General features: G+C 38.4%; 1 protein-coding gene across 6 annotated transcripts in view; it reads left to right on the forward strand.

The window, feature by feature from the left end:
* The window catches only part of RtGEF (Rho-type guanine nucleotide exchange factor), a 55,945-nt gene that overhangs the window by 15,112 nt on the left and 25,218 nt on the right, over positions 1 to 15,615 (forward strand). For 4 of the 6 annotated variants that reach the window (XM_071662068.1, XM_071662065.1, XM_071662067.1 and 1 more), the window contains exons 5-10: positions 2,136 to 2,354; positions 2,591 to 2,789; positions 3,410 to 3,634; positions 3,948 to 4,026; positions 6,819 to 6,973; positions 12,473 to 12,565. In XM_071662068.1, coding sequence (XP_071518169.1) covers positions 2,136 to 2,354; positions 2,591 to 2,789; positions 3,410 to 3,634; positions 3,948 to 4,026; positions 6,819 to 6,973; positions 12,473 to 12,565 — 970 coding nt within the window. The other 2 variants (XR_011712804.1, XR_011712803.1) reach the window with 2 other exon arrangements.

The following is a 15,615-nucleotide window of genomic DNA, read 5'->3' on the forward strand; positions in this document are numbered from 1 at the left end:
TGGTTGGTTCTCAGTGAATGTAGGTTTGCGGCAGGGGTGTGTGATGTCTCCATGGTTGTTTAATTTGTTTATGGATGGGGTTGTTAGGGAGGTAAATGCAAGAGTTTTGGAAAGAGGGGCAAGTATGAAGTCTGTTGGGGATGAGAGAGCTTGGGAAGTGAGTCAGTTGTTGTTCGCTGATGATACAGCGCTGGTGGCTGATTCATGTGAGAAACTGCAGAAGCTGGTGACTGAGTTTGGTAAAGTGTGTGGAAGAAGAAAGTTAAGAGTAAATGTGAATAAGAGCAAGGTTATTAGGTACAGTAGGGTTGAGGGTCAAGTCAATTGGGAGGTGAGTTTGAATGGAGAAAAACTGGAGGAAGTGAAGTGTTTTAGATATCTGGGAGTGGATCTGGCAGCGGATGGAACCATGGAAGCGGAAGTGGATCATAGGGTGGGGGAGGGGGCGAAAATTCTGGGGGCCTTGAAGAATGTGTGGAAGTCGAGAACATTATCTCGGAAAGCAAAAATGGGTATGTTTGAAGGAATAGTGGTTCCAACAATGTTGTATGGTTGCGAGGCGTGGGCTATGGATAGAGTTGTGTGCAGGAGGATGGATGTGCTGGAAATGAGATGTTTGAGGACAATGTGTGGTGTGAGGTGGTTTGATCGAGTGAGTAACGTAAGGGTAAGAGAGATGTGTGGAAATAAAAAGAGCGTGGTTGAGAGAGCAGAAGAGGGTGTTTTGAAGTGGTTTGGGCACATGGAGAGAATGAGTGAGGAAAGATTGACCAAGAGGATATAATTGTCAGAGGTGGAGGGAACGAGGAGAAGAGGGAGACCAAATTGGAGGTGGAAAGATAGAGTGAAAAAGATTTTGTGTGATCGGGGCCTGAACATGCAGGAGGGTGAAAGGAGGGCAAGGAATAGAGTGAATTGGAGCGATGTGGTATACCGGGGTTGACGTGCTGTCAGTGGATTGAATCAAGGCATGTGAAGCGTCTGGGGTAAACCATGGAAAGCTGTGTAGGTATGTATATTTGCGTGTGTGGACGTATGTATATACATGTGTATGGGGGGGGGTTGGGCCATTTCTTTCGTCTGTTTCCTTGCGCTACCTCGCAAACGCGGGAGACAGCGACAAAGTATAATAAAAAATAATATAAATGTTGATAATTAGATAAGATATGTTTTTGCCCTTGTGTTTGTCTGTTTCTGGACACATTCTTGTTAGCATTTCTTAGGAATAAATTGATTAGATTTGGGGGCATTTAGTTGCATGAATTTGCATATTGACTAGGAAGAAATTCTCATTTATGCGTGGGCTACAGCTCCGGAGTGCTGAATGAGGATAAGTTCAAATTCATCCTATGCATGTATTAGGCAAAGAATTTTCATGACACAAATATTTGCAAATGTGTGAGTTTTTCCTTGAAGCAGGACATTACACATCACAAATGCCTTATGCTACCTTTTTAGGGTTCTCAGATTTAATATTCCTTGCAGCTTTTCACAGGCATTTTATGGTTTGCTAAATTTAGATGTTTAGATGGGCTCCAAAATTAAAGAAAAATACTGAAATCAGAGTTTTTTTTTACCACTGTGGTGGATATTTGTTCTCTCACACTAGATACTTCAGTAAAGATATGCTGGAACAACTTAATTCAGTTATGTCAAGTTTCCATATCTCTGCTCAGAGCTTTTTAGAGGACTGTAATCAGGATTAGCTAGGTCTTGTTGCTGTTTTGAATTTCTTGACAGCTATTCCAGTTAATTGAATTGACAATAGGTACAACTACTAGCGAATGTGGTTGCCCAGTATAATCAGTGAGATACAATGATATTTTTTGTTGTTAGGTTCTTTGGCATCACTCCAGAGAAGAAGGCAGTGTTTAGATAGTTTCAGATATATGAAGACAGCAGAAGATATAATCCTTTTGAGTATTAAAAGTAGTTACATAATGATCCTTTCAAATGTTTAAGTTTTTGTTGATGACATTCTGACATATAACAAGCATTGCACCTGATCTGCTCTCATTTTTTTCCCCAGTGTACCCAGTAATGGTTATGTTTTATGTTCATTGAAATTTAATCAAGATATACTGCGTAGTTGCTGTGTAATAGCATATTTAAAAGAATATTTTCTTTTTGTACAGACTTACAGAACCTGAGTATAAGCAGTTAACAGGCAACTTGGATGAGGTTACTTTAATTCATTCTCGTCTACAAGCATCCTTAGAAGAACAGAGTGAACGACCATCTCGTGACCAACGGATAGGTGGAGTGTTTCTCACAATGGCACCACAATTGCAGAATGTACATAAAGTGTACTGCACCAACCATCCTAGAGCTGTGTGCATGTTGGAAAAGTATAAGTAAGTTTCTTGGATTTTTTCTTGCACTTTCTTTGAGACAGAGGAGTTTGGTTTTGAATTATTTATAGACATTCACAGTGAGGATGAATAGGTATATACAAAACTCTTCATTGTTATCATTTGCATATGAGTATATTGTTTAATATGATCAACAAGGGTAACTTGAAACTTGACTGATGTGTTTTGTTTGTTATCCTCAAAAGTTTCTGCATAACAAGTAACAACACATGTTTTAGGGATGAGCTTAATAGTTTTATGGAGTGCCAGGGAGCCACAAGGCCAGGAATCATGGTGCTGACTACAGCCTTAAGTAAACCTTTCCGAAGACTTGACAAGTATACTGGGATGCTCCAGGAGTATGAAAGACACTTAGAAGAGGGCCACCCTGACCGTGGTGACACACAGCGCTCCTCTCATGTTTACAAAGAGTTGGCAGTGAGTGAAAAAGAAATAAATTGTTTGTAATATGAGTTTGATTTGAGATATATTATTTTACTTATTTATTCTTTTTTTTCATATATGCTCACTATTTCTTGGTTGAATGATGTAGCATTTCGATGCACTATAATCAGAAGCAGAGAATTAATGGACTCCTTTGGAGTAAAAAGTTCCTCGGCAAAGCTGTACTTTTTTCATCTGCTGATAATTCTACAGCCTCACTGAGAGTAAATTTTCACTGATGGTATGGACCTTTCCATCTACCATATTTACTTTAGCTTGGAGTGGAGTAGGTGCTTGAAGCCATAAAGGTAAGTAGTGCATAACCTAGAAAAGAATGGATATATATGATTAGCTGACTAAATAAGCCATCTTTTCATTTTGTCACAGTCGTGTATGTGTATCAGTCCCTAATAAACATATTCTGAGATAGCTGTGTATTAAGCATAATCTTAAATAACTTTTCATTGAACATATTCTTGATTAACTGTTCAATAATGTAGTCCTAGTGAATAAACTTATTTGATATTAAATGTTTGCTCTGATGAAAATTAATGATATAAACACCTCTTTTTTTCTCTCTCAAAAAAAATTAAATGTTTCATCCATGTCAACAGTCCACTTGCGCAGCTATCCGTCGACAGAAGGAACTTGAGCTGGAGGTAGTGACAGGTCGTGTGCATGGTTGGGATGGTGGAGAAAGCCTGGGGGCCCTTGGAGATGTGGTGCGGATGGGATCTGTCGCACTCTTGCCCGATCACCGGGACCATTATTTGGTTCTCTTTCCCACTGTGCTGGTTATGCTGGCTGTTTCACCGAGGATGAGTGCCTTTATTTTTGAGGTACAGTAGTGTAGAAAACATTTAGATTATTTTTGCTGTTGTTCTATACTTGCATGCTTTTGTCCTTTGTGTGGATGAAACTTTGAGAGCTTTAGAGAGTCATCACATTATTTAGAGATGATACATAGCTCATCCTACTGAAGAATCAGATATGATTTATAAGAGACAAGTTGATGGAAGTGACCTTTAATTTTCTTTCATTGCTGCTTTTCAAGAATTTATCGATTTGAAAGCTCTGTAAAATATTTCTGTTGGCTCTCATAATAGTTATCTGTAGGTTCTTCAGATTTTTCATTTCTCTTTTTGTTCTCAGGGAAGCTACCCATTAAGCAGTATTCGTGTTAACAAGCTGGATGATGGTGATCACCATAAAAATGCCTTTGAAATTTCAGGTATGTTTGTTTAGCTTTATAATCTGAAGTGTTTGTCAGAGTTATCTGATAATGATAACTTTAATATATGTATTTTCTTATTCCCTTATTCTTTTATAATACTTAAGGAGATATAATGTATTTATAATACTTTTTTTTAACTTGACGTAAATGGAATGACACTTAGCATGTACTCAGATTATTTCTGCACCTAACAAATGAACTTTGGATATAACATGATGAAGTAGCAATACTTTATTGCTTTACTTATAGTACTTTCAATTTACTTTTATTCAAGCACTTTGAATTTTGACAATTTTTACTCAAATACATATTTGGAGAAAATATGTTTTTATCTCCTTACTTTTTTCTCATCATTTTGTTACTTTGTGTGTGGGTCTTCTTGCCATAGAGACACAATCAAGCATTGTCAGCTTGTAAAGTGATGTGTACTCTTACCAGTTACCCAGTAAGCCAGTAAAGAAATCCAGAAAAACAGTAAATGAGGCTTGATCTCTGAATTTATTAAAGTGACTATAATTGATATTCAAATCACATAAGTAGGAATAGAGGGCAGCTCTAGCATAGTGTTTGCAGAGGCTCCTACCTAATGTTCCTACTGACTATTGCGGCTCAGTGATTCTAGTCGCTGCTTCTGTTTCCACCAAATGCTCCCAGCTGATGCTCCTCCCTGCTACTTCTACCTTATGTTTCTACCTCATCCTCCATGATAATGTTCCTGTCTACTGCTTGCAGTTATTTCTCCTACCACTTTGACATGATTTTATTTCTTTTGGTTATTAATTTACAGTTTCCATGCACTGTATCATTATCAAGTTTGATTTACTCTTTACCTTAATGTTATTATATGATAGCTCTTGGCTCCATGCACTGCATCGTTATCAAGCTGGATTTACTCTTTACATTAATTTTATCATATGATAGCTCTTAGCACTTCCACATTTTGATGTGCTGCTCCTCTATTAAGTGTCACATAAAGTACCCCACCAGCTACAGACATAAGCAAAATATACTTCAGTTTCTTCCGCATCTCATATACTTTTCATATTCATCTAACAAAAATTTTCTTATCCTTTTACTAATTAAGCTTTTTATCTCATATTTTACCATATTGTGTAAGGTTTCTCACATTGTTTTCTGATGTAATCCTTTCACTGCAACTAGGGTGTATGATTTTTTCTGTTCATTGCAGCTGGGGCATATAAGCTTTGTTAGTTTTTTGTGTTCATTGCTGATGGGGTGCATATATACAACCTTAAATGCTCATAATACCATTCCATGCATTGTTTCCAAACACTACAGCATAATGATTTTCTTAATTGCTCACGTTATCATTTCCTCCATAATTCATAAAATACTTTCCCTTGTCTCTTCTTTTCCATCTCATAATCCTTTATAGAAATAAATTAAGGCCCAACCTAGATGTGGACTTTTGTCCATTACTGGAGCCTCCAACAAAAAAAAATTAGAAGTAACATACTAGTTAGTGCATTTGGAGATATCAGAAAATCCTGAATGAGATCTGCATCCTCACATTATTCATTAATTTTCGAAACTGTGCCACTCTTAAAATATTGTAGTTGTTATTGATGAAAACCCGTAGTGATCATGTTTCTTTGAGACAACAACAGTTCCCAAAACACCTCACACTTCACTTCTTATGCCTGAAAATACTCATGGAACACCTGATACACTTGGCAGTTGAGCTGCCTAATTTAAAGGATGCATAGCAGATTACAGAAAAGTCTCATCAGATTGAGTTGTATTTCATTTGATTTTGAAAATGCTGTATTTCGTTTGGTTTTGAAAATGCTGTTTTAGTTAATCTTTTAGTAATGACAAACTTATGGAGATATCTGTTTAGACTTTGCGAATATCTCTCCCTCAAAAGTATTCCTTTGATAGGGTTAAAAATCTGTGTTGTTTATTCATCTACCTTGTCAAGATTTTTTTTTGAAGTTTCCCTCTGCTGTTCAGCATATGTCTTTGGTCCTTACTGCCCATAGTGCATAGTCTAGGTAAGGCTCACTTTCTCAACCCTTACCCTACCATTTGCGCTTATGTATTTGTTCATGTCTGAGATATTATTTGTATTATTTGCAAGGTATTTGAAATTTCCAATTTATTTCTACCACATAATGATTGAACTACATTATTTGTATAGTAAGCCTTTCAAATGTACCCAGTAAATGTATATATTATATTATTGCTGATTTGAAAAAGGTAACTTTTGTAAGGTACAGTTTTATTTGTGATTGCTTACTGCACCATGAATTAGCATGTGTGTATTGTCTTTTCTTATGAAAATGCCAAAAGTGTCTAACGCTTTCAGCCTTGCATCTCTGGGATATATTTTAAAGAATTTGTGAGATATTTCTTTAGGCATATCTACTTACTATCTTTTGAAAATTTTTTGTAGTTTTATACAGAACAGTCGGTCATATTTTTTTAATAAATGGATATAATTAGGTAATTTGAATGTAATATATTAAAGTAGTTATGTTTTGTAATCATAGTACTGAGTAATCCTAATGACTAACAAGCTAAAAGTCTTGTAGAGAGTTAGTGAATGAATTCATAATGATATTATGACAGTTCACAGGCAAAGAAGGAGTTAAATGGTAACTGAATTCTTGGAGACGGTTGTGTTGGAATTGACCACTTTAAACAAAGAAAGATATTGATAGGAGTTATACTTATTGGCATAAACCTGTTATTGCAGATGCCATGTGTCTGGAGTATTAAAAATTCTGTTTGTATTTTTGCAACTTTACTTTGTTTGACTTTTTCAGGTTCAGTGGCAGAACGCATTGTAGCTCTCTGTCAAACTCGGCAAGATCAGCAGCAGTGGGTAGAAGCCCTGAGTCAACCATGCCGTATGACCCGAACCTCCAACTTTACCCCCCATAAATCCTCGTTAACCTCCCCCCCTGTACCCCCAGCTCATGTAAGTGTCTGGTCTAGTAGTACTGGCACCGTTGCCCCACACAGTCTGTCTCAGCCTTCCATATGCATGTCTTGTCGTTTACCTTGTTATCCCATTCGTGAATGTGTTGATAGTGTGGAAGGTGGTGGTGTCAGTGGTGTTAGTTGCCATCCTCTACAGATTGTGTCTTGCCGTTGCACAACACCTGCTGTAAGATCTAGCTTATTAAGCATGTCATATCCTGTGTCCTCGCCCTTGTCAGTGCTCTCCAGTGAGACCTTCTATGTGAGCAGACCATATGCTATACTGACGAAGTATATCACCAATATGTACAGAAGGAAAATAATTACCAAAAAATTGTTAAGACAGTTAGCAGGAGATAAAGAAGAAGAAAATTTATTACATTTGGTTCAGTTGCGAAGACACAAAACAGAGTGCTCAATACAAACAGGTGGTGAGTCTAGTAGTAGTTCAGATGATGACTCAGACAGAGTAAAGGTAAAGGAAATTAGTTGCTCAGAAGAAAAATCTGAGACGAGTGAGTCGTCTAGTGATGGGGACTACTGGGTTAGAGGAGGGCAAGATGACAAGTTAGGCATCATGTCACCTAGACCAAAGAAAAAGCAGTGTCACAATATTTCAAATGCAGCATGTAGCAGTCTCCATAAATGGAGGTATCAGCATAGTATAGCAAACAAAAGACTGAACAGTTCTATTTCCAGTTCAGGAGAGTCAGGTGTCTCCACTGATGGTAGTAACCCATATGGTTATGTTAGGTACTATAATCCTGATGATTCCAGCATTGCTTCTGTGAAATTTGAAAGTTTGCAGTATGATGGAAGTACAAAACGTTTTACTTACACTAAGCCATATAGTGTGAGTCAAGATGAATTTATTAGAAATAACAGAGGAGAGAAAAGTTCATCATGTGACGAGCTTTACTCTCATGCTCCTTACAGAAACTGGCCAAATATACCCTCATTGCCAGTTGATGAAGATCATAATAGTCAAGAGGTCAGTCTGGCTCAGATTTCTGAAGACTCGCAGAGTGAAGACATGGATGTAGCAAAAAATTTAACAGGAAAGGACTGCTTAGCGAGCAGACCTTCTTATCAGTTTTTCAAAGTGTACTCTTCTAGTGCCAGACATAATCCAGATAGTAATACCACAGACATCAGTGCTGACCCTCTCATGTGCACTAGTATGTCCAGCTCTAGATCTTTGCCCATGATAACCACAAAGCCAACTTTACAGGGTAGGGATGATGGCAGTAAATCAAAGACCATCCATTCATCAACTCTGAATATTCCTGCTGCTCCTATTATCCTTCCAAGTTTCTATCCATCAGATTCTGATGCGGATTTGACAGATAGCTCACCAAATGTATGTGATAGAACTATTTATGAAGCATCTACTTCTTCAGATGATGTATTAGGACTTGAAAGAGGATTGTCGGAATCAAGGGATCAGAAAAAAGCTTTTCCATTTAAAACTAAACCAGATGTTGCCTATTATGTATCATCATGCAGTGGTGATGAAACTGGAGAAGATAGAATTGATTATTATGAAAATCACAGCAAGCAAGCGCCCATGACGATGCCTCTCTCCCGTAGTGAACCCAATTTGTTGAGAAGAATATCTTCAACTCGAACTCGAACAGAAACACCTAAGTTTTCAAGTCATTATGTTCAATTAATGCACAGTGTAGAAAATCCTACTAAAGTATGTAATTGTGAAAATCACAGTCACAGATCCTCTGACTCAGGTCTTGCAGATGTCATACACCATCTTGAATGTTGTCCACTTAGGAGTGACACTCCAGGATTGGGACGTGGCTCAAGCATATCACACTGTTCACATTCTTCACAGTTTTCTACAGTTAAGTCTTCACGAAGTGTATCATCATGTCAGATTCGGCCATTTACTCCAGACTGTAGTGCAGATGGAGACAGCTTATTACATACACCAATAACAACTCCTAACACCTCTGCCCCTGGATCATATGCAGAAGATTCCCTTTCTTCTTTGCTTGATTCTGTCACTTTGCATCATTCAAATTCTGCACATGAGCTCACTTGCACAAGTTTCTCAGAGCCCAGCACTGAAGAGTCAGTTTATTGTTCTGGTTTGTATGCCCACTGGTGGATGAAGGCAAGTGTATGTCCTAAAGCATTAGTTGTAGATAAATCTAAAAAAGATTACTTGAGATTTAGAGTAGACAAGAAACCTGAAGTTCCCCCCAAACCAAAGTTTCTAAAACCATCGTATCATATACGAAGAGGTGGGGCTATGGGGGTTGTTGCCAAACCTACAGCAAGGTCTACTTCCACTCAAACAAATTTTAGCCAAGCAAGTCAGCCACTGAAGGTACAGGTTTTGCCTCATATTTCAGCAACATCTTCAGAACACAGTTCAGTCAGCAGCAAAACACCTGATCATCCTCAAAGTGATGAGTCAGTAAGACCAAAACTTGGAAAGTTGTCTTCTCATCTCAGCCCTCGGGCTTCTGTCACCATGTCACGAGACCGTAGTTTTGAATCCCAGGCATCACAAGTATCTCAGGTGACAGTGATTCCAAGACTTCACAGTGAAAGAGGTGGCACAAGCACTGAATCCCAGGGTGATCAGCTGACTATCCCAGTTAGAGCAAACTTAAGCACCTTGAAAATAAAGACAAAAGTTTCACAAGAGTCAAGTGGAACCAGTGGAAATTCATGCACTGATCTTTCAAGCCTCCACAGCTTTAGTGAGTCCTGTGAACGAGACGGCAATCCTCCTCATCTTCGGGATTCATCAGAGGGGCTTGATGTTGATTTTCATCGGAGAGCATCATCCCATTCTCTGCATGTTGATGTTGCTCCTTCAGATGCATATAAATCTACTTTTTATTGTGAACTGCAACCTTTCCCATCTGTTAGTGTACAGAAATCTAACTCGGGAGTCATTAAGACTGACAGTGGATTATCTGCAGTAGGAGTTTCCGGCTCTGCAGGAGATGATGGTCTTGATAAACCCAGCCTTCCTCCCAAGCCTTCTCATCTACAATCCTGGCCTATCCAGCGGTCCAAGAGTCTCCCCAAACTGCCCCTGTCGTCCATCTCCGTCCACAGCCAAAGCAAGGTATCTTGGATGATGCTATCTGCAGGTCCCTGTCTGATACAGTCTCATTTTATACTAATTACACTTTACTATTATTATCCATCTTTATATATATATATATATATATATATATATATATATATATATATATATATATATATATATATATATATATATATATATGTTTGTATAATTTGGATATGAGACCTTACATCCTCTGTAGATCATTTATTTTATCAGCAATTGAATATTCCATTTATTGTGTATATTCAGCACACCTTGGTCCCAGAAAGCACAAGATATGTACATTTGGTACTAGAGATTTAGCTCTACTTCATTAATTTGCTGTAAGAAAAGACATTAAATGTTTGCAAGCTTGTATATTATGTTGGTAAAGATTTTTTTCTCTTTTATGCTAGTTAAATCATTGTTGATAATTCCTCTTCCTCACCTCAGGACTTCTCCAGTTAGGTGTACCCTTGGCTGCTCTTGTTGTATTTATCCTGCTTGAGGTGCTACTGCTCTGTCACTTGTTTTGGAGGTAAACATGTTCACAAGCCACTTTTGATGATTTCATGAGTGCCATCCAGCTGATAACACTGTAACAAGAGTTCATACAGTAAAGATGGAAAAGCCTTTCTTTGGTTGTTATTATTATTATTATGATAATAATGATGATAATGATAATTATTATTATCATATTATTATTGGTATTGTTGTGGTTATTTTTATCATTGTTATTGTTATTTTGATATTGGTATAGTAAACCCATGATATAACAGAATACAATAAAGAAACATTGTAATATAAGGGAAAAATTGGCCCAATTTGCATCTAAGTAGACTGGGACTGAAAGGTATTATGTTTCTGTGTAAAAATTTTTGCACATGTACATGATATGGTATATTATGAACAATTGTGCTATAAGAATCTTACACATAAGCTCATTCCAGTACTTTTGCAGCTTTCTGCTTCATGTGATGAGGATTGAGTTTCCTATAAATACCACTTCGAGAGTAGATTGAATACTTATAGATTTCTTTAGTATAGGATATGTCTAAATGAAGTAAGCTTTATGAATTTATTCATGTTATGCAAACAGAAGTAAGGGTAAAATTTCAATATATTAACTTTTGCTTTATTTCAGAAAATAATTGAATTATGCAGAAGGGCTTCCCCTTTTATTCTGATATACCAGGGTTTACTGTACATATGTAATCTTAAGTGTGATGATCGATAAACTTGATGAATGTGCTTTTTTATTCTATTTTCATTGCACATCAAAGTGAACAGGTTAGAAAATTGGAAACACTTTGCTGTTACAACTCTTGTGATGTTTGAAAATTTGAAGCATAATTGTGTTTTCAGAAAATATAAAAGTCTAACAGTTTTTCATTGTATATAATTTAATAATATTAGTAAGATTAACTGGTTACGAAATTAAATGAATTCCTACTACTTTTGGCAACCATAGCATACATAGGAATGAATGATTTAGAAGAAGCGAACTGACCCCCAAGGTTGCGTGTTATCTTTTACTAGTTAGACTGGTATGTATGTAAAATACCACTTTTTGTGTCTGAGATGTCATGTTCAATACCAGACATAGAACTGACTTCATTAAACTATACCAATGTGATTCTCCAGGTATTGCTTAATGAGATATGCTTGATCGCAGCATACCACAACATGTGGTTGCTTACAGTGTTTACACAAAGTTTGTGTTCAGACACGGTTCCCACATGTATTGTCTGGTTTGTTGTCTAGATCAGTGCTTTCCAACATTTTCCATTTAACACACTTGTAAATTTGTTTCAGCTTTATAGTAAGGTACTCAGGAACTTCACATGGTTTACTGAGGGAGAAGCACTGGTTTAGATTACCATATTTCTCATTAACCAATTCCTGGAGAATTCAGGCTTTGATATTTCTTAAAACAGTCTGCAGCTGATGTTACACAGCTGTTATTCCTAATGTAATCTCAGATGAGGTCACTGTGCTCTTGGGCATACCTGCAGATACTGGCTAGATACCTTGCTTCCTGTTTATTGACATTTTTATCCCTTATCCATATTACTGGTTGTGCATGTAGATTATAAAGGATTTTTTTTTATTCTTTATTTCACAGCTGTTTTCCTTTTCTGTGTATTTTTATTGTATGGATTTTTGTGTAAGTGTAGCAAATCTTTACTCTGGTTTATTATGGCAAAACTACATGTAAGTATGTCTTCTGTGCTTATTTTTTTCAGAATAACAATAATTGATAACTGACATCAAGCAAAAAGTCATGCATGAAATGTATATTTATCCTTGTTCCCTATTCAGTGGAGGAAAATGCAATGTTATAAAATTTATGATCTTGAGATAGATAACACCAGATGGTGAAAAGGTGTTGAAGTTAAATGGCACCTTACTCAACAGAGCACCTCATTGGTGCCGCGGCAAACCAGCATCACCAGTGTCACCAGTAGCACTGACTCTCCTTCAAGGCCTCGGCGATCTGCAGGTGGGAGGGTGAGTTAATGGAAAGGGTTCTTTCGCATATCATTAACCTATTAACTGCCAGTGTGATATGTACATTACGGGACCGACATGTCAGTGGAAAGGTCTGTGGGGCATGGTGTGGATAGGGAATTGTGGTTTCAGTGTATTGCAAATGACAGCTAGAGAATGGATGTGAGTGGATGTGACCTTTCTGCATCTGTTCCTGGCGCTACCTCACTAAAGTGGGAAACAATGATTAAGTATGACAATTGTATGTTCTATGAAAGTGTGCGTTCATATACACTTCGTTCGTATATATATATATATATGTATATATATATATATATATATATATATATATATATATGAGAGGGTCAAGTCAATTGGGAGGTGAGTTTGAATGGAGAAAAACTGGAGGAAGTGAAGTGTTTTAGATATCTGGGAGTGGATCTGTCAGCGGATGGAACCATGGAAGCGGAAGTGGATCATAGGGTGGGGGAGGGGGCGAAAATTTTGGGAGCCTTGAAAAATGTGTGGAAGTCGAGAACATTATCTCGGAAAGCAAAAATGGGTATGTTTGAGGGAATAGTGGTTCCAACAATGCTGTATGGTTGCGAGGCGTGGGCTATGGATAGAGATGTGCGCAGGAGGATGGATGTGCTGGAAATGAGATGTTTGAGGACAATGTGTGGTGTGAGGTGGTTTGATCGAGTAAGTAACGTAAGGGTAAGAGAGATGTGTGGAAATAAAAAGAGCGTGGTCGAGAGAGCAGAAGAGGGTGTTTTGAAATGGTTTGGGCACATGGAGAGAATGAGTGAGGAGAGATTGACCAAGAGGATATATGTGTCGGAGGTGGAGGGAACGAGGAGAAGAGGGAGACCAAATTGGAGGTGGAAAGATGGAGTGAAAAAGATTTTGTGTGATCGGGGCCTGAACATGCAGGAGGGTGAAAGGAGGGCAAGAAATAGAGTGAATTGGAGTCATGTGGTATACAGGGGTTGACGTGCTGTCAGTGGATTGAAGCAAGGCATGTGAAGCGTCTGGGGTAAACCATGGAAAGCTGTGTAGGTATGTATATTTGCGTGTGTGGACGTGTGTATGTACATGTGTATGGGGGGGGGGGGGTTGGGCCATTTCTTTCGTCTGTTTCCTTGCGCTACCTCGCAAACGCGGGAGACAGCGACAAAGTATAAAAAAAAAAAAAAAATATGGATGGGGTTGTTAGGGAGGTAAATGCAAGAGTCCTGGAAAGAGGGGCAAGTATGAAGTCTGTTGGGGATGAGAGAGCTTGGGAAGTGAGTCAGTTGTTGTTCGCTGATGATACAGCGCTGGTGGCTGATTCATGTGAGAAACTGCAGAAGCTGGTGACTGAGTTTGGTAAAGTGTGTGGAAGAAGAAAGTTAAGAGTAAATGTGAATAAGAGCAAGGTTATTAGGTACAGTAGGGGTGAGGGTCAAGTCAATTGGGAGGTGAGTTTGAATGGAGAAAAACTGGAGGAAGTGAAGTGTTTTAGATATCTGGGAGTGGATCTGTCAGCGGATGGAACCATGGAAGCGGAAGTGGATCATAGGGTGGGGGAGGGGGCGAAAATTTTGGGAGCCTTGAAAAATGTGTGGAAGTCGAGAACATTATCTCGGAAAGCAAAAATGGGTATGTTTGAAGGAATAGTGGTACCAACAATGTTGTATGGTTGCGAGGCGTGGGCTATGGATAGAGATGTGCGCAGGAGGATGGATGTGCTGGAAATGAGATGTTTGAGGAAAATGTGTGGTGTGAGGTGGTTTGATCGAGTAAGTAACGTAAGGGTAAGAGAGATGTGTGGAAATAAAAAGAGCGTGGTTGAGAGAGCAGAAGAGGGTGTTTTGAAATGGTTTGGGCACATGGAGAGAATGAGTGAGGAAAGATTGACCAAGAGGATATATGTGTCGGAGGTGGAGGGAACGAGGAGAAGAGGGAGACCAAATTGGAGGTGGAAAGATGGAGTGAAAAAGATTTTGTGTGATCGGGGCCTGAACATGCAGGAGGGTGAAAGGAGGGCAAGGAATAGAGTGAATTGGAGCGATGTGGTATACAGGGGTTGACGTGCTGTCAGTGGATTGAATCAAGGCATGTGAAGCGTCTGGGGTAAACCATGGAAAGCTGTGTAGGTATGTATATTTGCGTGTGTGGACGTGTGTATGTACATGTGTATGGGGGGGGGGGTTGGGCCATTTCTTTCGTCTGTTTCCTTGCGCTACCTCGCAAACGCGGGAGACAGCGATAAAAAAAAAAAAAAAAAAAAAAAAAAAAAAAAAAAAATATATATATATATATATATATATATATATCTTTTCTTTCATACATATTTGCCATTTCCCACGTTAGCGAGGTAGCATTTAGAATGAAGGACTGAGCCTTAGAGGGTATATCCTCACTTGGCCCACTTCTCTGTTCCTTCTTTTGGAAAAATGAAAACAGGAGGGGAGGAATTCCAGCCCCCCCACCCCTCCCCTTTTAGTCACCTTCTGTGATTTATATGAATATATGTACCTGGGGATGGGGAGAAAGAATACTTCCCACGTATACCCTAAGTGCCATAAAAGGCGACTTAAAGGGAAGGGAGTGTGGGGCTGGAAATCCTCCCCTCCAGCTTTTACTTTTCCAAAAAGAAGGAACAGAGAAAGGGGCCAAGTGAGGATTTTCCTTCTTAGGCTCTGTAATCTGTTCTTAACACTACCTCACTAATGTGGGAAATGGCGAATATGTATGAAAAAAATATATATGTTTTAGAAAAAAGGTAGGTCTTTAAGACAGAGACACATATGTTCTTAGAATATTTAAAAAATGTATTGAAAAGTGCCATTTTAGGGATGCACTAAATATGTGGAGCCCCCTGCAGTCGGTGAGTTGATTATGACTGTATATTCCTATTAGGTAATGATAGATGGTACAGGGTGATGGGAGGGTGCAGGTTAGATTTACAGTTGCCAGGGGCTAAGAGGGTGATGATTTATTTTTGTAAGGATTCAGCCATCCTGTTTTAAGTGAGTCATTGTTTTAATTGGGCAATGCAGTGTTGCATGTTTGTTGTTGAAAAGTGT

The sequence above is a fragment of the Panulirus ornatus genome, chromosome 5 (genome assembly GCF_036320965.1).
Source record: "Panulirus ornatus isolate Po-2019 chromosome 5, ASM3632096v1, whole genome shotgun sequence".
Taxonomy (NCBI): Eukaryota; Metazoa; Arthropoda; class Malacostraca; order Decapoda; family Palinuridae; genus Panulirus; species Panulirus ornatus.